Genomic DNA, 23,534 nt, shown 5'->3' with positions numbered 1-23,534 from the left:
CCCGTGCTCCCTATGTTGGTTCACAGCAGCTTGCTCTCATAGCAGTAATATTTACTGTGCCAGAAAGGAAGTGATAGAAGTGGCGAGGACATACCAGAATTTGAACTACCGAAGAGTAGGGACTCGGGGTGTGGAGCGGTGTGTAGGGTCGGCTTGGGAGGCGCGTCTTCCTGAGCTCCTGCTCGGCTCTCAGCGCTCTCTTACCCCGCCTGGGTGCCGGCTCTGTCTCTGTCACTCTTTCCACCCCTTTCCCTCTTGCTCTGAGCACGGGGCTTCTCGTCATGGTTACCTGAATGTTCTATCTCCCTTTGGGGCTTACTTTGTACCTAAGTAAGTTCTTCTAGGGGAGCCAAAAAGGTATCCGTTGCTTACTTAATAGCAGCCCCTCCATCGTTGTCCTGCATGTGCAGAGTAGCGTATGATCTAGCTGTGATCCTCAGGAACACAGCAGCTGTTCACATTGGGATGGGCGTGCCCATTTTCCGTGATGTGGGGCGATGTCACCACAGCAGGACCGGCTGTTTGCTGCCTTTAGGTGGCAGTGATTGGTTCATTGCCCATATTCCCACCAGGCTACAACTGGAATGCCAGTGGGGACACGACCATTATCGGGCAAGGTTTTAGGGTTAAGCTTACTGTTGTAGATGAGAATCAAACCTTGTCCGTGACAGCCATGTCACCATCACAAACCTTTCACACACCTGCAGCCCTTGAATGTTCAGTCTTGAAGGAATGTGGTGAGAAGAGGAAGGGCAAGGCTGCGCCCACAGGGAATTTGCTGTAGCAAAGCCCTGCAGTCCAGGCTTTAACAACTACCTGCTGCCCTGGGAGCAGTGGGATTAGCTATGGCAGTGCCTGCCCCGAGGGTGCGGAGAATGGCTCGGTCTTTTGTCCCCTCTGCCGCTGGACAGGCAGGGCTCGAAAGGGAATCTTTTCACAATTAGATCGGAAGGTGGAAAGAGAAAAAGAGCTAGGTTCCTGAACAATAGACCCTAGAAATAGGTGTTAAAGAATTAGGATTAAAGGAATAAGAGAAAGGAGTACACTGAAATAGATAACAGGAAAGAGAGCTATACGTTTTTTTCTGATGGGAAAATCAGAAAAGTTTGGTGAAAAGAAAATACAGAGTCAAGAGAGTCACAAATTTTAAATTTTTAAAAAAGAATGAGAAGGCCCCTTGATGAGGAACCAGAGAAATAAGAGAATTAAGAAGCAGTGGTATCTTGAAGGACACGGGCAGACAGGTGAGAGCTCCCAGGGTGGAGACGCTGTGGCCACAGCATCACCTGCCGCAGTTCAGTCTTCTCTCTCAAGGGCATTTTCCACTATGAGGCATTTGCAGATTTTGGCTATTTCCAAAAAACATCATTTTAAAGGAAGTGACAGAAAGCCTGTTTCCTTGTCTTAAGTAAAACACAACAGAATTTTTTTTAGAAAACCATTACATTCTGCCTCTTTTCCGGAATTGGACAGAAAAACTTGTAGAAAAACAATACAATTATTTTGCAGTTTCTTCGTTACTGGAGGCCTCCCTGAGGGGTTTGCTCCCGTTATTTTGACAGCCCCTGTTTGTGTTTTGTTCTTCCTTTCTGCTCTGCTTCTGCTTGTGAATAGGCCTGTCCAAAGACAGCGGGGGCTGCTGGTGGAGGAATGCCCGGGGACTTCCCAGGAGCTGAGTTCAGCTGTGTTTAGTAAATAGACAATAGAATCTGCGCCCAAGGCGTTTTCTTCCCAACTGTGCAGGAGCTCTCTGATTCAGTCCAACTGAGATCCGAAGGCTCTGTCCGTCCCCCAAGACAAAAGAGCTAGGTGTGAAGTTCAGCTCATTAGCTGGAGGGGTGGTTCCCGTGTCCCTGAATTATTAATCTGAGCAAAACTCGAATGTAAAACACTTGGGTACTAGACATGCTCCCGCCCAGTCTGTGTGCGGGTTAGAACCGTGGCGTAGGTCATCCCGGTACCTTCATTGAGAGGCCTTGGGAGCAGGAGCCTGCGGGGGGAACATTTTCAGTTGATCTGACTGTAGCATGTGGAAAGCACAAGAAATGAAGATCTGTTGATGGGGTAACTGCCACATTAGCATTCACGTAACTCACCCCATCAGACTTCCGTGGCTTGTGTCCTGTCGTGTCCTTTCCTGAACAAAAAGATGAGACTCAGAGCAAATAATTCCTCTTGACAATGGTTTGTGAGTGTTAAAGTACTTTATAATAGCAAAACTGGCTATATCAGAATCAAAGCAATAAAGAAGACTGTGCTTTCGTTATCAATGAAAATAGTCCATTGTCACTGTGACTAAAACTTATTTCTTGTGCATTTACTTTGATTCATTGTGATTTCTGGGAAATGAATGAAAACATTCTTATTCCAAGGAATTCTGGGTTGCGTTTAGTCGGCTCCCTTAACCTGTGCGGACTGTAGTCTATTCATGGAGCGACGAGAAGAAGGGAACAATGGCTGTTGTTTAAATGCCGCTTTGTCTAGACTCTCAGTACACAGTCAGGAACGGAGCGTATTATTTTGTCAGTCCTTGTTTGCAAGTTGCGTGTTACGTGGTTGAAATGCCCCTCCCCCTTTGCAGTGATTACAACAACATAAAGGCGGCGTACGAGGCCATGAAGAACGTAGCCTGTTTGATCAATGAGCGCAAACGGAAGCTGGAGAGCATAGACAAGATAGCGCGGTGGCAGGTGTCCATCGTGGGCTGGGAGGTGAGTGGGGGCCCTGCTCCACGGCGCGCGGTCCAGCGCCGCCCGCGCCCTCCCCTCTTTGGTCTGTTTGATGAATACTTCAATGCCCTGGGATGGTACTTCATACTCTCGGCTTTAGTGGTGTGTGTGTATTTGGAGGCAGGTCATTGAATTCAGCAGTTAACTTCTTTACTCCTCACGTCCACCAGGAACTACTCTGAAGAAAGTCTGTAACTAATTTACTCTGACGCTCTCTCTCTCCTGCTAGAGGTAAGCTCCATGAGAGCAACTGGGAACGTTTAAAATATAAATTATGGTGTGGCAGGAGTAGGGACTCTTGAGTCACACTGCCTGGTCTCAGTCTGTGCGACCTGGGCAAGATTACTCTTTTCATCTATGAGACGAAGGGGAAATACTGCCCTCCTCACAGGGCTGTGGTGAGGATTATACAGGGCGGTGCCAGGGCAGTGTTGGGCGCGGCCATCACGCACACGTTTGTTTATTGATGAAAACAACAGCAGTGACCATAGCTCCTGCCTGGATTGTGTTCACCACAGGTCTGGCACTGGTCCAAGCTAGTTTGAACTTTAACTTATTTACTCCTCTCAACAATCCAGTGAAGTAGGAACTATTATCACCCCCATTTAACAGATAGGGAAACTGAACTGCAGAAAGGTTAAGTCGCTTGCCCAAGGCCACACAGTTAGGAAGTGGCAGAGCCGCATTCAAACTCAGGCAGGCCACCTGGATTCAGCATCCATGCTGGGAACCACTACACTCTGTGGCTGCTGTTAAGAGCAATAAGCTGATGCTGTTTAGATTGTTTTTAAACCAAGCAAAATTGATCCTATATCAAATTAATTGGTCTGAATTCACTGTCCTAAAGAATTGAGAAAGTTTGAATAGAGAAGTTAGGTTTTTAATTAAAGTGTTACAGCGGTGAAAGCTGGAAAGAAATCCTTCTATTTCAAGGACCTTATGGACTTTTGGAGCTTGGACGGGACCTCAGAGATGACTGAGTCCAGCTCTTTCATTTTGTAAGCGAGGAATCTAGGGCACAGGATTGCTCTAGGCAAGTCAAGAGAACTATTTTGGAGTCAAGATCTTTTGTCTCCAAAAATATTGGGATTAAGGGAGAATAAAATGTTATAAATCAAAGACCAGCATCATACCAAATACCGTAAGTTGCACTGGATTAGACCCAAGCTGAATGTTGTAAAGTGTGTTTTTCCTTCTCTTCTTGGACTCCGACATTTAGGGGATAACTTATTGTCAGAAGTTTACCAATTTCTTGCTGGCCATTTTGCCATCTGGCCTTTTGTTTCCAAGACCCTAAACTAGTTATTATTGCGGGGAGCTGCTGTATGTCTGACTCGAAAGCCGGAGTCTGCACTGCTGTGTTCCCAGGCTCGGAAAGCCGCCTCAGTCGCCGTCTTCTCCGAGGATCAGTCTTGGCTGGCTACCCTTTCCCATTGCCTGGATTCTATTAATCCAGCATGCTTTTCACCAGACCTTTCTGATAAGGAAGACGCTTCAGATAACATAGAGGCACTGTGACATTTTCCCATTGAGTAGGAAAAAAAGAAAAGTTTCATGCACAGGAGACTAGTAAACCCAGGTTTAAATGCCCTCCTGTGAATGGGCCTCATGTAACTGGAAAGCCTGAGGGAGATTCTGGGTCAGGACTTCTTCCTGTATCCCTGAGACTTGAAGGACTCAGAACCAGAAGGGCTGAAAATGTCTTTTCCTCCTTCCAGGGACTGGACATTTTAGACCGAAGTTCAGAATTGATCCATTCTGGGGAGCTGACCAGAATCACTAAGCAAGGCAAGAGCCAGCAGCGGACTTTCTTCCTGTTTGACCACCAGCTCGTGTCCTGCAAGAAGGACCTGCTGCGCAGGGACATGCTCTATTACAGAGGCCGCATGGACATGGATGACATGCAGCTCGTGGACCTGGAGGACGGGCGGGACAAGGACTGGAACCTCAACGTGAAAAACGCTTTCAAGCTCGTCAGCAAGACCACTGACGAGGTTCATCTGTTTTGTGCCAAAAAACAAGAAGACAAGGCGAGGTGGCTGCAGGCCTGCAGGGATGAAAGGAGGAGGGTGCAGGAGGACCGGGAGATGGGTGAGCAGCACCTTGGGGGTCGTTTGCCTCTGCTTTCTAACCTCATTCTCCGGCCCCCTCCCATAGAGGAAAATCCCACCCGTGGGAAAGGGAGATACTTCTCAGCTTGGTCTGTTACAGAACAGACCGTGACAGAGCCGGTTTGTACAGGCAACACGTATTCAGTGTTTACTTCGTACGGGCTGCCCTGCTACATGTTTACAGAGGTTGTCCCTTTCGACCCCAAGCTCTGGGTGCTTTGTTATACCCATTCGACAGATGAGGAAATCGAGGCTTAAGGCATTTGCCCTCTCTTCCAACATGGCCGTGTATCATTTAAAACCAGCTTGGAGTGCCCGCGAGGTGAGCCACGCTGGTGACTCCCCAGGCCAGGAGAAATGCCAGATGATGCTGGAGGCTCCTCTCCAGCTGTGCCTTAAAGCACTTTAACTTGACCTTGCTGCCATGCTGATGCAGAGCCAGCACCTCTGCCTGCGTGTTTCCCATCTCTGTCATCGGGAAGCAGGACCGTGCGTCCTGTACCATAATTAAGGCAGTGCTTCTGAATACTTGGTATTACTCTTGCCTTCCCAGCTTCTGCCCCCCTCCAGGGATTGATCGACCCTATGAAACTGCTGTCCTGGGTATTTACAATGACGGTACCCAGGGTCTCTAAGCCCAAGGGTCAGTGCACCCTGGGCACATGAGGGTTTTGAGCACAAACTGTTGACGTTGGGATGCCACAGGGCCTGTGGGCCTTGAAGATGAGGTGGAATGAAGGATAGTCATCTCTGGAGCCCACGTGAGCCCAGACCTCACAGTCATGTGGTGCGGGATAGAGGAGAAGGCCTCCACCCTCCCTGCTCCCCACCCCTGCCGGGAGGAAGCCAGAAAGAAAACCAGGAGGCGCTCTCTGCTCCTCCCACGTTGTGTGTCCCCGGCTGCCGGCCCTAGCCTGGGCCACAGACTTTGCTCTCACCCACGAGAGGTTCTGTGGGATAGTGCATTCCGGCAGGAAGGGCTTACAAGTCGGTCAGGCTAACTCACCGTCGGAAGCAGGACTTCCCCCTGAAACACTCTCAGCCGGTGGGCATCAGCCACACCTTCACCCTCATTACACGGGCTCACTGCCTCGCAGGTGGCCGCTTGCACTAAGCAGGAGGGTCCTTTTACTGACGGGAAGGCTGATTCCCAGCAACTTCCCTATATTGATGCTGCTTTTGAGTCTCAGGCCCCTTTAGCATAAGGCTCATCTCTCGGTCATGCCGAGAATTCTTCAGATATTTGCAGATGACAGTTATTAAAATGCAGAACGCCTGAGCTACAAACTCCGACTTCACCTGCCACGTGACACGTCTTGTGCAGGCCTGAGTCATCTGTAAGTTGGGGCATTTCAGCTTCCTCTCGGATAGAACCTACTGTTACAAGGGCCCTTCTAAACACAGCTCAACTCTGCCCCTCGACAGAGAAAGAAAGGAGGAGCCTGATTTTATGCCTCTTTGCAGTATAGTGCTTCCCTATAGCGAGTGCTCAGAAGACATGAATGAATGAATGAATGTGTCAGTCCTGGAGCCATTAAGTCTATGAGCTGTGTGAGTGAGTAATGAAATAGGACCAACCCAGGCCCCTGCCTGGCATGTTACGTCAGCCTAGGTGCCTGATACATCACATGTGGGTGGATCCTGGAGATGGGGCCATAAACCAGGCTGGGCATGGAGGGCGGGAATAAGATAAAAGGCCACTGTGGGCCTGGGAACAGCAGAAGCCACCGGGCCTGTGATGGAGCCTGAAGGAGACCTCAGACCTTTCAGGGGCAGGTGTCAGGGTCGTCGAGAAGCCGAGGATGGGAGCAGCATGTGCAGAGGTAGAGGGTGAGCCCTGATGAGTGACCCGCGCAGCAGAGCAGCAGAGGCAGAGCCCAGATCTCCTTCCAGCAGGATGGAGGCCTGCCTAGAGGGGGAAGCCCTCCTGCTGGTGCAGCACCCAGCCACAGCCTCTGTCTTCCTCATCTCTGTCCTTTGGTCCTCACGTCCTGCCTCTGACCCTGGCTTGTCTCATCTCCAGCTGTCTCATTTCCAGCTCCTTGTTTTCACCCCCTCACCCACTCCACGCAGACATTGTCCCTCTGCTACAGAACTTCACAGTGTAGGGAAGTTCAAGTCCAATGTCCATGCGCATTACCTTTGTCAGGGTAGAACCAGTGACTTCCGTAGCAGGTCGGTGAACAGACCCTGGGACCCCTTTGATTGGTCCTCTCCTCCCATGGCCTCATCCTTTAGTGTAATAATTAGGGTGATCCTATAGGGACATTTATCTGGGTTTACACAGGTAGTCGGTGCATCATTATTAACAGCACCCCATTTCACTGTTTAAAGTGACCTGGTTTGCAGAATAATCCTGTGGCCTTCCTGGTGATAATCCATGCTACTTCTCCTTTTCCAGTCTTTTCAACCTCTGATAGTTCCCTAAGGATAAAGGTTCTTTGCTTCGGGTTATGGTGAAATCCTCAGGTTAATATGGGTTCTCTGCAAGTTTTATTATGAAATGTTTTCTCTTGTTTTGAATATATATCACATTTGTTTCTAAATCCAGGCATGGAAATTTCAGAAAATCAGAAGAAGCTCGCCATGTTAAATGCTCAGAAGGCAGGGCATGGGAAGTCAAAAGGTGAGTTTTGGAGAAGGCTTCCCCTCCTTCCTCTGTATCAGTATTGGAATTACAACCGGGAGAAAAGCCCAAACTTGTTAGTGTCTGACCAACTTAAATGAAGGAGACAAGTTTGGGTGAAACCCAGAACGATGGATCCAAAATAATGGACTGCCTTTGGTTTGAGCGTGCTTCAGTGTTTGCTTACGTTCGACTAGAAGTCTATAAAACGAGTTTTGAATTGGCACCAAAGAGCTTCCAGAGCCCCCATCCTGCCCACAGCCCCCGTGCCTCGCCTTCCTGAGGGAGCGATGGTGATACCATCAGACTGACCAGCTCACCAGGCCGAGGCAAACCAAGGCCTCCCGCGTCTCTGGGGCACGTGAGGGGGAAACCCCCACCCCGGACTGCTGGCGGGCTGCATTCTAGTATGGGGAGGAAGGCAGAGCTCAAAGCTCAGGACGTCAGGCCAGGAGGTAAAAAGGAGACGCCCCGGCTTATTTAGAGCAGGTTCTCTCTGCCTCCACGCACACGAGTTACCTGGGCAGCTTTAGAAAATGCCTGTGCCCGCCTCACGCACCCCAGGGTCCTCATGTGCGAGGAAAGATTTCCCACAGTGCAGACCATGCAAATGATCCAGCCCAGTAGGAGTAAAATAATGATTTTATTCCAGAAATATGTGTAGTACTCTTAGAACTTTTATGCAGGTTGGCTTTCTTCTCTAAGAGGAATTTACCCTATGAAATTGGTCCCATTCAGTATTTTCCTAACTGAAAATGAAAAACAAGGACCAGGTAAGCCTGGGACCATGAGGCGCCACCAACTGAGGGGCCAAGGACTTGTCACCAGAACGCCACGTAGCACTCCCCTGCTCCAAGTTACAGATATCTTCAGGGCAGAAAAACCCATTTTATACTCTTTTTTTTTTTTTTTGCCTCTCCACTGTTAACGGCAGGTGACTAGTAAATAGCAATTTGTTAGAATTCATTAGTTTCTGTCCACATCTTCCAAGAGTCCCTAGCCCAGCAACCAGGAGCCGGAGGAGCCTTTCTGGTGGCGGCCTGCCAGGCACTCCCCTGAGTGCCTGGTCTTCTCCCGCCCTGGCCTGGGTGATCAGGGGAGCCGAGGCAGGCGCAGGCTCCTTCCAGAACCCGCACGCTTCCCTCGTGTCCTGCCTACTTTCACAGTTAGCTTGTCATCTGGTCGCTAACTTTAATAACCTGTTAAATTACGTCTACACAGATTTAAAATGCCTACTCTAAAGCAGTAGTTTGATTAAAGCAATTAGGTAATAACTACAGTAATACATATTACTTATATTAACTCAGTTAATTCTCATGACAAGCCGGTAGGTACTGTTATCCCCATTTTATAGATTAGGGACCTGAGGTGCAGAGACATCAAATTCCCAAATAACGACATCCTCTAAGTGGCAAACCAGAATTTGGGCCGAGGCAGTATGAGCTGCAGGCTCTCACTGAAAGCATTTTTTTGCTTCTCATCCCAAATAGCCCACTTCTAATTCTGCTGCTTAGTGCTGTGTGACCATAGGCGATCTACATAACCTCTCTGGGTTTCAGTTTCCTTCCCAGTCACCTCGCTGTAATGGGACGTTCCCTGGAGGGTTTTTGTGAGGATTCAGTGAGATAACCTATGTCACGCTCCGCGTGCGGTATCTGAACGTGTTTGTTATGATAGCTCTTAGAGGTAATTTGGTTCCCATGAATTGAGAATTAGCGAAGAACTCAGAGTTGGCGCTTCTTTTTCCTTTTTGGCTGACAAGTGACCGCAGTGCCTGTTCCCTCCCCCCCTCCCAGCAGGCTACAGCGCGTGCCCCGCGGCGCCGCCGCCCCAGAGCCTGCACCCGGTGCACCAGCGCCACGTCACCGTGCCGGCCAGCGTGCCGCAGCAGCAGGTCTTCGCGCTGGCCGAGCCCCGGCGGAAGCCCTCGCTGTTCTGGCACACCTTCAACAAGCTCACGCCCTTCCGCAAGTGACGCGGGCGCGCTCCGCCGCGGGGGAGGGGCCCGCCTGGTTTCTTCTGCGCTAAATCCAAGGGACGGACGGACCCGTGCTGAGCACTTCTTTGGGGATCAGTGAAGAAGAGAAGGACTTGGAGTCGCCTTCAGTCTTCGGAGACCCAGCTACCTCCTTGGAAGGAGGGGAGGGCGTGACGCACGTGTCCGGCGCGCGGGGCCCCTGCGGCCGGTGGCGGCGCGGCAGACATGCGCAGTAGCGTCAGGCTCGCCTGCACGCTGAGCCGAGCCGCGCTCAGGTCAGGAGGGAGGCCCCGAGGAGCGGGCTGTCCGCCTTGGACTTTGCAAGGAATGATCGGGGTGGGTTGGTACGATCCTGCCTCGCGCCTGCGCCACGGCTGTCTGCTCCACAGTGTGAGGGGACAGTGCAGGTGGCCGCGGTGCTCCCTGGCGTCCTCGGAATCTACACAGTTGCCGAGTTGTAGTGCAGGTTCCTCCCCGACAGCTGGAGGGAAGGCGGGCGAGCTGGGCGGGGCCGGCGAGGTCTGCACTGCGGAGCCACCCACCCGTGACCCACCCTAGGGAAGACGCTGGCGCTTTCAAGGGAGGGGGTGGGAGAGCCTACTGCGTGCGAGCTGGGCGTGTCCTTTTCGAGTCAGGAAGCCGCCTGCCCGTGTGCAGGGTGTAACTCCACGCGCAGAAAGCACGTCCTAACCAAGAAACGCTCTTCACACGTATCTGTTTGCCGCATAAAGACCCATTTCCTTTAGTTTTATGATGAAGTGAGTGTGCAGGGGCACCAGCTGGGAGGCATTCTGAAGGAGCAGCGCTGTGCCCGTTCTGCCGGCTGTTTCTGGCGTCCTCGCCAATTAAGTTACAGTCACATGGACATTCCGCCGAGAAAGCATGAGGTCCACAGCACTTCGGCCTCCTCGGGGTCTGAAGTGGCTTCGCTGCGTGAACCGCTGCGGTCGTGCTGACTGTACTGTTGGTAGCACGTCAGCAGGTCTCGGAAGATTCGTTCTGTATAAGAGAGACCTTGACAAAATGTGTCTAGACTCAGCAGTCTTTTTTCACCAGGGCCTCATGGGCTGATACCTGTCAATAGTAATCTCTTTGTCTTTGTCTATATTGTAAATTTTGATGAAAATAACTTTTAAATATGTCCAGACAAGACAGACTCTGCAAGAGAGGTGCCGTTCTGGTTTGCTGAGTGCACTGCCTGGGGCTGCCGCATGGCACCCTTGCTGGTTTTCTATTGAGACACACTTTTGTATGCTACTCTCGGAAAGTTCCTTTTTCTACTAGGCCCCTGCTTGAGAATAGACAAACCTGGGCTGTGATAGACACAGGTGTACTCTGAGTCTCCAAGTGTGCCGTTCCCCCACTCCCCCCACCCTCCACCGCACCCAGAGCTGTTGCTGAAGGAGGTGACGGCATGCATCAAGACGACACAGTCCCGCACGTCTTGGGCGGGCCTTAGAGTGCTGTGTGAAAACACGTCAGGAAATCTCATCTGTTCGTGACCCTCCCCGGCCCCTGTGCTGGCCCGTAGGCCGTGTTGCTGGAAGGTTGTGTTGCCCTGTGGCTGACGACCCCGGAGCTGCTCTGTGGCCCTTCATACCGAGTGCGCACGCATGCACGTGTGTTTCGTTTTTGAATAGACATCTCAATTTTAGTTGCATTTATGTAACTGACCTTTTTACTAACAAAATATGATATATTTTAAAGACTATACTTAATATCCTTTTTGTGGACCCCTAAGCAATAACTGTAGGGGTCTTTGTGCTAAATAGAGTTGTTTGTATATACAGCAGTGTTGAACAGTTGTTTTTTTTTTAATGTAAGAGAATTACTTTAAGGAAGTAAAGAGAATTATTTGCTCGTGTTACATTTTCAGTGAGGATTCAGTTCAAGTAAAGATCCCCTCGGAGGGCTTCCGTTTACTGTTTACTAATGGGCAGTGAAGAAATGCTTTAAGTTCTCTGACCGGTGCTGCGTCATTTCCCAGCTGAGCCCTATCTTCTGGTTTCCCTCTCTCCCTCCGTGGGCTTCCTAACACAGGAGCAGGCAGCTGGGACCCCAGGGCGGCCCTGTCAGCTATGTGCCATGTGCGAGTCGTTTGATCAAATATCTGGTCTGGGTGGATCCTGCTTGGATTTTCAGGTGATTTTGAAAACTGCTAAAATATATTTAAAGGATGAAACATCCTTTGACTTCTTGAAATCTGTATGTCTAGCTTGGGTTGTGTGACCAGCTACCCGAGTTCTATAAAGAATCAGTGGCTCAAGTGTTCTAATTTGGGGTTTGCCAAACTTCCTTCTTGATTTAAGTCACATGGTCCACTTGGAAAGAGAAAAAACAAAGAGCCTCCCATATGGATTATGTATGAATTTCGCTGAGAATCTCACTGTCTCTGTCTTTCTCTTTTTTCTCTCTACACTGCATAATATGGATGGAGCAAACAAAAAAAGGTGGGGTAACATTTTGATGAATTTCGCTTATTCTATCATTCATATTTCAGAATTTGCCAACTCTGTTGAAAGAAGTTGAAGTGGCCTCAGGTCAAAAGCAACCTTCTCAATTTTGATCATACCTAAAATGCATAACAACCTTGCGGTAGATTATAAGCAATCACAAAATAGAACATTTGTAAAATCCTGGAGAAACAGCATTCTTTCTCTTGGTCTTGCAAACTAGAACACGAGTGGCGGCAGTTGGCCAGAGCTCTCCTGGGATACCATCTGCTTAGTTTATTTTCCGTAGATGTGATTTTGTAGTTGAAAACATTTCACTTTCATCCCCACACTATTTCTGAATATCGTTGTGCCTTTTGTCCCTAATCCAGACGAAGACTAACTCTGTGCCTGTGCAGAAAATCCCCTCAATCCTACATTGCTGTTGTCTAGACACAAAGCAAAAGTGCATTTAATTCAAAATCTGTTTCACAATAGACATCTTTTGTAAAAGCCATGATCCAGCATTTCATCAGCTCGAACTCTCTACATGCCCGAAGTGCTGAAATCCCCAGTAGGAGGCGCCTTAGGTCCCTCGCCGGAGTGGAACAGCCCCACTGCCTGGAGTCATGGAGGAGGTAGCTGTAGTATTATTGTTTCAAGGAGAGGAGAAACAGATGTGTCCCTCACGGGATGGTGCCAACAGTATGGAGAAACGTCCTTTCCGTGGCTGACCGGCCAGGGGTGCTGGACACAGATCATCAAGGCCAAACTGCTCAAAACCAGTTGTCCCTGTGATAGGCTTAACCTGCAGGCGCTTCGCCCTGCTGAAATGTCCCTGGGCTAGTGCTGCTGTTCTCAGGATGGAGGCAAGGAAAGTGGGTTCCAAAAAACTGAAAAAAATACGTGGAAACTATCTGGTCTTGAAAAGAACCCGGAACCTTAAATATTTCATAAAAATATACTTGGCTACAACACACTTAACATTATTGCCTTTAGTTTTACAGGCATTGAAATTGCATTAAGAAAATACTTTAACTGGTTCTGTAATTTAATAATTTGCCTTTTTGGGTAAATATTAGCATCAGTTGTGTTTGCCTTACCTACTTTGCAAGGCTTTTGGTAACCTTTTCCTTCAATTTTAACTCATCAAGATGATGCTATCTGAATTAGTGAAGTGACAGCTTCCGAGCTGACGAATTAGCTGTTGACAGCTGAAGTGTGTTGTACAAGATTGCTGTAACTTGATATGTATTTTTGTTGAATGAAGTTTTTGTAAAAAGAAAATTATTTACAATGTTATTTTAATGATTCCTTGTAAATGCTGTGAATCTATATTTGTTGTTTTGTATCTGTATATTAAAATTAATTTGCCAAACTGGTTCTAGTAAGGTATTTCAGTAGTAAAATAAGATGTGTGTGTGTGTGTGTAATTTTTTTTTTTTAGTGGAGAGTGAGTGCTAGGAGGGTTTCTGGGGTTTACAGCTCATTTCCTGCCTGGACATTGATAGGCTTCTTTTCAGTAAAAAATTCGTCCTTTAATGAGCTGGATCAAGCCGCTGGATGGGTATGGGAGAAAGAAGGCTCTGAGGGAAACTGGGGCCACATGACTTGAAAAAAGTCACTGAATGTTGGAATAGGACTGAGAAAGCCCAAACCCAAAGTGAGAAGTCCTGTTTTCTAGCAGCAGCTCCCAATACTGGTGGTGGAAGGTGGATGGACAGACGTCCCTGTGCTCCTTCCCTTTCACCACTGCTGGCCCAGGTCCGGCTCAGGCCCCTCCACCAATCGCTGTGGCCCGAGGCTCGCTCACCCCGGGGGCGGGGCAGGTGAGCCTTTCCTTGTCTCATTAATAGCTCCGAGAAGCTGAGTCAATAGCCCACTGTTTGCTGTGACTGCAATCAGAAAAGGGTTCCTATAGAGGCTGCCAGGCAGCGAGTCCCCACTTTTTGTTTGTTTACTCAACATCCACCTATTTCCCAAACTGGTCTCCTCCCCGGCCTTGGGCTCAACTGAAAGGGGGGTGAGCTTAGCGGGCTGGGGGAGGGTGCAAGCCCTGGAAACCTAAAAGTCTGCCTGTCCAAGGGTGGCTTCCCCGGACTCAGACGGTACTGTCACCAACTAGTTACCCCAAGGAACTCAAGGGTGGGTTTGGAAGCATTTAACTGTTTTTCCAAATTGTCTTTTTCCCTCCTGTTATGGTAAGGAGATGCAGTCACCAACCACCCTGAACCAGACCAGGCCTCACCGTGATCTTTTGCCTTATTTTCAATGCTAAGGTCTCTCCAGGAGGAGTTTAGGCCTTATTACAGTAACCTGCAGTGTACATGGCAGCGTGTTTTCCAACTGAGCCTGCGCCAGAGGACACCCACCTCTCCCTCTTGAGTATTCATTCCCCATCTGAAATAAATGTCCCTGCTTCCCTTTGTTTGAGGATGCCATGACTTGGAAATGACTCTGCGTGGTCTCCTATTTCCCACAAATATACCTTACTTTTGTCAACAAAAATAATCCATAACCAATCCATAAATGAAGATTTTGGTGAGTTTATTCTCAGCTAAAATGTGAGGACCATGGCCCAGGGCCTTTCTTCCTGAAGGAAGAGAGGGCACCAAAGAAGTCAGGTGTACAGAGTGGTTATATACCCCCAAACAGGGTGTTTCACGTATGATTGAAATGTCCCTTTTACAATAGTCGTGAAACTGCTCTGTCGGGGCAGTGATTGATGGACACAGCAAGTAGGTCTCTCTCAAGCTGAGTGGTCATAGGTGAGCTGGGTGGTCAAAGGTGAGCACAGCAGTCAGTTCCTAGCCTAAGGAAAGATGCTTATCCTTAGGGCAATGCCAATGAGGGGGGGAGTTGCACCTTTATTTTAAGGCCATTTGTTCTTGCCGTAGTAAATGTTTAAAGCAGATATACAATGCCTGCTCAATGGCCACATCAGGCCCTTTTGGAAAAACAAAGGCCGAATTGAGTTTACAGCAAATGGCTTCTTCATATGCTCCAATATATCCTACTGCTTGCCATTTCTATTTGTCACTTTGTGAGACAAGTACTTCTGGTGGAGAGTCTGACTTAATTTGCCAGGAGGGAACCCACTTTGGTTTTGGTAACAGTACCACGCAGAGGAAGGAGGGAAAATGGAGGGCAGTAGCAGTTTCTTCTGGAAGTTGTGGGGGAGATGACCTAATATGGGCCACCTACCCCACGCACTGGAGAGACAGGTTGAAATGGGCAATCCTCCAAAGGAGCGTATGGTCCAAGAAAGAAGACAAACACCTGAAGGTGTAATTAAAGTTCAGCGTGAACTCCACAACCATAGGAGTGTGTACAAGTCAGGAAAGGACTTCAGGGAATGGAGGCCCTTCCTCTGGTGAGTGTCAGCAGGAAGGGGGCACAGAGGAGGCAAGGCCCCAGCACGATCCTGGAGGGTTAACTCAGCCTGGCAGGGCCCCAGGGTGTGATGACATTTGTGGTGTGTGACACCAAATGGTGAGCAAGAAGCTGGATGGCAGAGGGCCTGTAGACCACGATGCACTGGGATTTCATTTTGTAGGCAAAGAGTTTAAGGAAAAGATGGCAGAGAAAAGCGTGGACTTGAAACTGGAAGCAGGGAGGAGATTTAGGAGACAGAGAGGAGGCTGGAGGTGAAGGATGCTCAGCGACAAAGGCAGGCTCAGTCGCCAACAGTGTTGAGAGGAGATAGTGGTTTCCCAGTTCTGGCGTGGGGTGACAGGTGGGTGCCAGTGTCATAGACAGATGCAAAAAACAGCAGCTTGGAGGTGGGGCAGGAGTTCGTGACTGCCTGGTCTTCCAGTGAGTGTGAAGCTCAGGAGAGAGGTCAGGGCTGACCTGTAGCATCATTAAAACCATGGGAGTGAAGCTGAGCCAGAGAGCAGGCAGGTGGAGGAGAGAACGGACCTGGGAACAACCCTGAAGAATGAACAGGCAGAGGAAGAGAGTGGAGGAAGAAGCTTGGATAGAGAAGTGGGAGCTAATGGGAGGTGGGGCAGGGGAGGGGCAGCAGAAACAGGAGGAGGGGATGGTTGGCAGGGCCAAGGCTGCTGGTGCTCCTGCTACAAGAGGGCTCAAGGTAGCTGGGTGGATTTAGGGATCAGGAGGGGAGGTCAGGCATGGGGTAGTGAACGAAAAACCGACAATTTGCATGACCTAATTAGATCCTGCCACTGCCCTGCGATGTTGGTATTGTTTTACCCGCTGTACCACCAAAGAAATGGAAGCATCCTGAGAGCAGTGGCCAGGGGAGTGTCGCCTGTGTTTAACTGGGACTTGCCCTTGTAGAGGAGGAAGACATTTCCTCTACCCACTGTGGGTCCTTCTGGCCAGAGAATGAATTAAATTCACATGAGACACAGTAACAGGAGAAAATTAAACACAGCTTTATAACATGTAGACATGGGAGAGGCTCAGGCAAGCTGAGCAACTCTCCAGAATGGCTGAAGCCACCATCTTAAATATCATCTTCAGCTAAAGACAAAGGAGGATGTTGGGGGTGAGGGGAGTCAGTTATGGGAGATTACCACACAAGTACAGTAAACAAGATGCAGATTTAAGTTCTTGCCTTTGGCGTTGATAAAGAGTTTCTAGAGATAAGGTCATCCCCCTTTCTTCCTGGTACAGAGAGGGAGACACCTTTACAGATGGAGATTTCCTTTACAATGTAAATGTTTCTTAACAAGGGGTGAGTAAACTCTGCTTTTCAGAGTTGCTTTCCTGTGTGCAGTTTATTAAAAGTAACCAGCCCCAAACAATCCTCAAGCCAAAGAGACGTATCTTGGGGTGGCCAATTCCAGGCCCCCACGGTCCCGCCTTTGAATAAGTTTCACAGTCCTTTGAAACTTTAAGAAGTTTCATACTCCAGAAGCTGAGTGGTAGATTGTTTCATCTCACTGAACACATTTCTTAGTCCTGGTGATAGATCAGTCCAGTTAAAGTCATTTTAGAAGGCATTGATGCAGGTAGGCTCCCAAAGTTAGGCCTATATTTTGGGAGCAAACAATCAGGTATTTAATAAGTATTTCTATGGAAATAAAAAGAAAAACAAGGTTAATGGTTGGAGCAAATTATAAACTAGTTCCTGAATCCAGGAGGCAGCCAGTCAAGAAGACTTCTAGATGTCAGAGTCAAAGCATCTTTTGCAGCTTGAAATGTCTCTGATGATGTCATCGGGCATTCAGGTGGCTTTTTAAGTGGCTTACAGCTTACACAGCAACAGACAGGAATCTCTCTTAAGCTTCTATCAAGTTGTTCAGCTTCAGTTTGCAAGGCTTCAGGAAAAAGAGCAGGTTCAATTCTCAATGATTCCAAATGAAAATGAGGGAAAAAATTGAAAACGTTAGTTTGGAGATTTTTAATCAGATAGAATTCAGGGTCCAGTCCAGTTCACAGGTAGAAAAAAAGCCTCAAAGACAATTAACAGAACTAGGATGTAATATCCACAAATGTGTATTATGGGTTTTTTTCCACTGAAACATAATTTTTCTCTAAAATCACCCTCATTTTTTTTTACCAAGGATAGCCAAATTAAGACTAATTGGTTTGCAAAATAAGTTTTGTTTCAATAAACTTGGGCCAATTATTTACATGAGTGCAACAAGAATAGCAATTGATCATACAGGCTCTTAAATTTGCTTTGCTGGAATTTTTTATGGGGAACCTCAGATTGAACTTTAAAGACCTCTTGAGGCCAGGAAAGCCAAGCCAAGGATTTGTACCATCAGGCCTTGCCTGCAATACCTTAGATTTCGGTGAATTTCTCTCTTCTCTTGATATTCCCCAAAATATTTTGAGGCTCCTTGCACCTGCCAAATAAACAAGCTTCCTTACTTACCAGGTAAGATTGCTGGAATCTCTCTCTGTAAATAAGGTACCAGGCCCATATTTCCAAGTGGCTTTATTTCCAGAAAGTCAACCTTATTCCTCAAAGGCAGTATTGTCATATCTGAGTCTGTATGTTTCTCTCAAATATGACATTCCAGTCAAAGCTTTCTTAAGATAACCAATGTTTCCAATTGTGTCCTGTTACAAGGAGAACAGATTCTCATTGAACTTATGCAAATAACTATATTGCAATGAAATAATCATACTCACTCACTTACTAGGTTTCCAAATTCTGGAGGGATCAGGTAGTGAGAAAAAGATAAATGTTTCAGTTCTGCTCATAAAGGTATCATTTCACTAAATTGCTATAAGTCATAGTTAGCATAAGAGAAAAGAGAAAAAGAGTTCCTTAAATCTGAGAAAACAAAGCAAAACATCAAAAAATCAACAATATTTCAAATAAAAGTCATAAAAATTATAATCATCCTCATCAGTTCATTCAGTTCCGTATAATCGGTTCTTGATCTTATCTTCCGTTAGCAGTTTTATGAGGTCATCAGTTTCTCCATTAGATTTCTGTAATTTCTCACCCAGTTCAGTTCTATGATCCGAAAGTTTATCAGAAACCTGTATTCCAGAGTCAGTGTCAGAGTCCTTTCCATGAATCCCTCTGAAGAGAAGACATATTTGCAAAAGCATCAGAGTAAAACAATAACTGACTGTAAACAACTCAAAAATGGAAATTGACAAATTTGGTGAATTTTGTGACATACACCTTAGAATAATAACCAGAATAATGCCCAATAACCAGGATAGATCAGAATTTTGGGAATATTATATAATTTTCAAAACACTTATATCAATAACATTTACCCACATAATACCACCTAAGAAAGATTATCGTCACTTATCTGACAATGCTTCCCATGTAATTTAACAGACCAAATAAGCCTAATTAGTTTAAAATCTTCCACCTTATAGGAAGAGAGAGAAAATTTCTCTGTGAAGTCCCAGGGGCCCTCTGAAAATCCCCAGAGAAATCCTCCTCCTTCATCCAGGTCAAAAGAAAACCTTTATTCAGGGCTTGAGTATTTTTGAGGGAGAAGCTTATCAAAAATATCAAAAGGTTTTAAACACTTGTTCAGATAGGAAACAACGCTCACTGTGAAACAATGCTCAGGCATATACTCAAAATGACAACAGAAATAGTGAAGGGTAAATAGTTAAAACAGTCAAAATCTTAAGAGACCTCTTTCTTTCTAAACATAAGAAATTATTTTAACAAACCAGATTCTGTCTTTTAGGAAGACTTAGAGCAGGCCAAAAGTTCAACAAAATTATCCTTTTGAGAGAGAAAACCAAGTTCTAATTTTTGTACCAGTTTACTTTTTCATATTAAAACCCATTTACTTAATTAGATTCATTTTAATCTTAGCCAGCTTGATCATGTATACAATTCCTTTCAGAATTTTTCACAAACCTTCTAGAACTTTCTTTTCCCTTCAGAATTTGTCCCATGCTCTTTTTTTTTTTTCTTTCCTTCTAGTACTTTAGGACAAATTTATCTTTCTTAACCCAACAAACAAAAATACTTCCTTTCTTTATACCTTCTTTACTGAAAACATATATTTTACTTTCCTTGAATACAGAGCTGTTTTTTCTTATTAATTTCCAGTAGTTTTAATTACATGTGTTAATTAGAACTTTTAACCCTTACAGACCCTAGTAAAAACTAAAACTAAGCAATTATGAACTGTCTTTTATATCAACATTCTAAACACTTTTCATAATTTCTATAAACACACCACTCCACAATAAAACACAAGGCATACTTTCTAATAGACCAAAACACTTTTAGCCTCTTTTGCAATAAGAAGCCAAAAGTAGATTAATTAACGTCTAATATCTTATTTGGAAATGATCTAGGTACTCAATGAATTTTATCATTTAAATTAACCTAGCAAAACTTCAAAGTTTCATTGCCAAAAAGATTTTGGAAGTTATTTTAAGTATACATGTCATAAGATGGAATTATTTTAAAAAGTTTACCCAATACTTTTAGCTTTTTCACATGTGTTTAGTTTACTCGTTCCCAGTACTTATTTAGATTGCCTACAAAAATTCATGAGCTATTAGACAAAATTATCTATCATTTAAAGTTATTATCCTGACAAATTTGTAACAGGGATAACATGAGTTGTTTTCCTTCTTTTCAAGCTAGTAAACCCAGGCTGCGTGTTTGCATCATATCCAAATGCTGACAACTCTTGAGGACATGCCTTTTCAATCAAACCAACAAACTTAAACTTTCATTAACCAAAGATTAATCTATATCATCTTAACTTAAAAGACGTTGGGTTAATTTCTATTGCATTTAGAATTTATGTAAGCACTTACTTTAATCCAATTAAACAGAGCTCTTAGTTTTGGCCATACCATCCAGGGGTAAAAATATCACACACATCCAAGATACATATAGACACACATGCACAGAGTCTTCACACCTATTGTTTTAAAAATCACTGCCATGAATCAAGTACAATAATACAAAGTCCCTAGTTATGAATCCAAATTTTGAGACTTTTTACTAATATTTGTGGAGAAGACACTCAAGATGCTAGATTTTTTTTCTTTTTGGCAATGGCACACTTATGGCCTTCCCCCCCCCCCTTTTTTTTCTTTTTTTTGGGGGAGGGGGGTCCTAGGAATTAACTTCATCACAACAGCACAAAGAAACCACTCATTTGTGGTTTTTTTCTGATGGAGTTTTGGGGGCATAAACCACCCAATTGAAAGCATTTCCAACTAGTTAAAATGCACCCACGGGGTGAGTCTCTGGGGGTGTTTGAGGCATTCCCCATGGCAGTAAAGCTGGTGTCCAACTGACAGCGGCCAGAGAAAGGGTGCAGAGCAAGACTGCAGACATCAACATAGTTATAAGATCTAGCTAAGTCCCACTTAGCCCGGACTCTTAGTCCCTGAGCCAGCACAAGGCGAGGCAGGGAAGCAGGAGGAAAAGGCCTGGAGCTGGCTGGGGGCCGGGGCTCACTGTGTCCGGGGTTGAGAGTTAAGCCCAGGAGGTCCAGGTTCTGGTTAGGTCCAGCCTGAACTTTGGTGACAATAAAGGAGGTGACAAACAGATAGAAAGGAAAAGAGATCAGGCCTCACCCTCATGGCTTCTTCCTGAGGGTTATTAAGATAAGGGTCACACGCCAGTTCCCCTGCTGGGGCACACTACCCCAGCAGGACAGTTCACAGAATAAATCAAAGGTCTCCTATCTTCATAACTGACTCAGTAGGCACCTAAAATACTTAACGAGTCAATCGCCAAGAGAGGGCACCCCACTTGGTTGCTGGGGTGATCAGGCCTGGAAACCAGAGCGGGGGCTTCCAGGGGTGGAGGCTTTGACGCTTTAAAAATTTCTTTCTCAGTTGCAAAGCTCAAAAGGAGCCCAAAATGGCCACTGTAACTTTTTTTAAGAGACATGAAAGAAAAGAGTCCATTACCTTGAAAATCTCCCCTGAACCTAGGGCAGCATCCTACCCATTCTGCCTGTGGGGTCCCTGTAGCAAGGAGCGATGGGGGTGTCCCCCTGCATTGCATCCCTTATATACCTTCCCTATTATGCCTGGCAGTCATAAGTGCTGGGTGAATTGTCCCAAAGATAAAAGAATAGAGAAAAACAGACAAGAATTTTCTGCTGGTCTGGGGGACATTCTACCCAATTGTTTCCTGGAGGCATTCTCCCAAGAAGGGGTTCCCATACTCAACCAAAGTTTAGAGTCTGGTACTTTCCTTGAACTGGAGTCCCGATTGGGACTTTCCCGCAGTTTGGAGTGGTCAGGAGGCATAGGGAGGGATGCCAATCCAGCCTTAGGAAAAGAAACCTGCCACGGGAGTCTTGGAGATTGGCCACCGTCCTAATGACTTAAGTGGTTGACCTGTGCCCATGTAAAATTTATATATTAGAGATAGAATTAGGAAGCAATGAATTAATTCATTCTCCATCACCCTCAGGCTTAAGGTACTGATTCTCTTCAGGCTGAATGCCACAATTTACCCCATAGATTAGCCATGGGCAGCAAACGTGGATTCATACAGCTGTCCAAGAAGGTTCCTGATGGAGAAGTGAATTTAGATCCATCCTTGGAAAAGAGAAAGGCACAAGAAAGACTATAACTTCAGTTCACAAGCTGGTGAAGCAAGTGGGCTCAGCGAGCCAAGGAGTCAAAAGAAAGATTTCTTGGACTCTCAAGGTCTGGAAATAGTGCTCCTTTATTCAAATAGCATGGGGACAGGGCCCATGGGCAGTGAAGAGCTGCAGCTTGGGGACAGGACCCATGGGCAGGACTTAACAGGTCTTAGTCTTATAATATTGCGTAAGGAAGTATTCCCAGCCAGACATTTTAAAACATACTCAGGCAAAGTTGATATAACCTCTTTATAAAGAAAATCAGCTCAAGCATTCCAACCTTTATAATCTTGTCAACACTTAGACCTTTATATTTCATCAATTCAATTGTAACCTGAGTCAGGGTCTTAAGCCTAGTCATTATTTTATTGTATGTGTTTCCTTTTTAATTTGGCCTTTTCATAGGTACCAATAAAAATTATGATGAGAGCTCTCACAATTTTTTTCGCCCAATTTAGAAGTTTTCCGAATTTAAATGATCCATCGTCTGGCCAAATTGACAAGTAGGATCTTAATGGCAACTCAACCAAAATCTTAACCAAGACACAAAGAGGTGTCCCCAAAAGAGATCCAGAAAGTTCACTCCAAAAATAGTCTAAGAAAGTAAAGACCTTCATTGCACAGCAAGCAACAAAGGTTCAGATGATAAAGTCCCCTTATGAAAGCAATTGGGACCTCTTATGACAAACTCCCCTAAGAGCTAACACAGCCGTACAAAGAGAGTGTGTCCTGGAACCCCAGTCTGCTCTACTGGCCACCAAGATGCATAACAGTACATGCATCCTCCAATGGCGGAGACCAGAAAGGTCACAAAGCCAAAAACTCAAGACATAGAACAAGACAAAAAACCCAGACAATATGCTTATAGAGATGCCAGTGTCTTATGACAAACAACAAAAAAAGACAGAGACAAGGAAAAGCACTATCACTGGGAGGAAAAGGATCTACAATCAATGAGTACTCAACCAAATCCTAGAGTCGCTGAATCCAAGAAGCTAGCCTCACGGACATTTTCTCCTGCTAATCTAAATTTAGAAGAGCAAAAAAAACTCATCACTCTTGCTTCCAGTGGACCCTGCAGGCAGAGATCTGGGAGACTGACATGGTAACAACTCTTACCTCTTGCCGGCATCAGTGGTCCGGGATCTCTTGGCTGTAGCAGTCCAGGAGGGAGCAGTGTCCAGCCAGTGAAATTTTATCCTGTCCAAGTTGCCAAACTGTAGGGGAGGAAGACATTTCCTCTACCCACTGTGGGTTCTTCTGGCCAGAGAATGAATTAAATTCACATGACAGAGTAACAGGAAAAAAATTAAACAAAGCTTTATAACATGTATACATGGGAGAGGCTCAGGCAAGCTGAGCACCTCACCAAAATGGCTGAAACCACCATTTTAAATATCATCTTCAGCTAAAGACAAAGGAGGATGTTGGGGGTGAGGGGAGTCAGTTATGGGAGATTACCACACAAGTACAGTAAACAAGATGCAGATTTAAGTCCTTGCCTTTGGCATTGATAAAGAGTTTCTAGAGATAAGGTCATCCCCCCTTCTTCCTGGTACAGAGAGGGAGACACCTTTACAGATGGAGATTTCCGTTACAATGTAAATGTTTCTTAACAAGGGGT

The 23,534-nt window shown here is 46.1% G+C and overlaps 1 protein-coding gene across 20 annotated transcripts in view; it reads left to right on the top strand.

Moving 5' to 3' along the window:
* The window catches only part of SPATA13 (spermatogenesis associated 13), a 346,853-nt gene extending 333,599 nt beyond the window's left edge, over window positions 1-13,254 (top strand). For 11 of the 20 annotated variants that reach the window (XM_070578614.1, XM_070578608.1, XM_070578610.1 and 8 more), the window contains 4 exons: window positions 2,582-2,711; window positions 4,448-4,820; window positions 7,392-7,466; window positions 9,263-13,254. In XM_070578614.1, the coding sequence (XP_070434715.1) occupies window positions 2,582-2,711; window positions 4,448-4,820; window positions 7,392-7,466; window positions 9,263-9,441 (757 nt within the window). In that variant the 3' untranslated portion in view covers window positions 9,442-13,254. The remainder of the gene's footprint in view (window positions 1-2,581; window positions 2,712-4,447; window positions 4,821-7,391; window positions 7,467-9,262) is intronic. The other 9 variants (XM_070578615.1, XM_070578609.1, XM_070578619.1 and 6 more) reach the window with 1 other exon arrangement.
* The last annotated feature ends 10,280 nt before the right edge of the window (window positions 13,255-23,534 follow it).

Source organism: Equus przewalskii, chromosome 16 (assembly GCF_037783145.1).
Source record: "Equus przewalskii isolate Varuska chromosome 16, EquPr2, whole genome shotgun sequence".
Taxonomy (NCBI): domain Eukaryota; kingdom Metazoa; phylum Chordata; class Mammalia; order Perissodactyla; family Equidae; genus Equus; species Equus przewalskii.
Note: the sequence above shows the minus strand (reverse complement) of the source record. Positions and strands in the feature narration are given on the sequence as shown.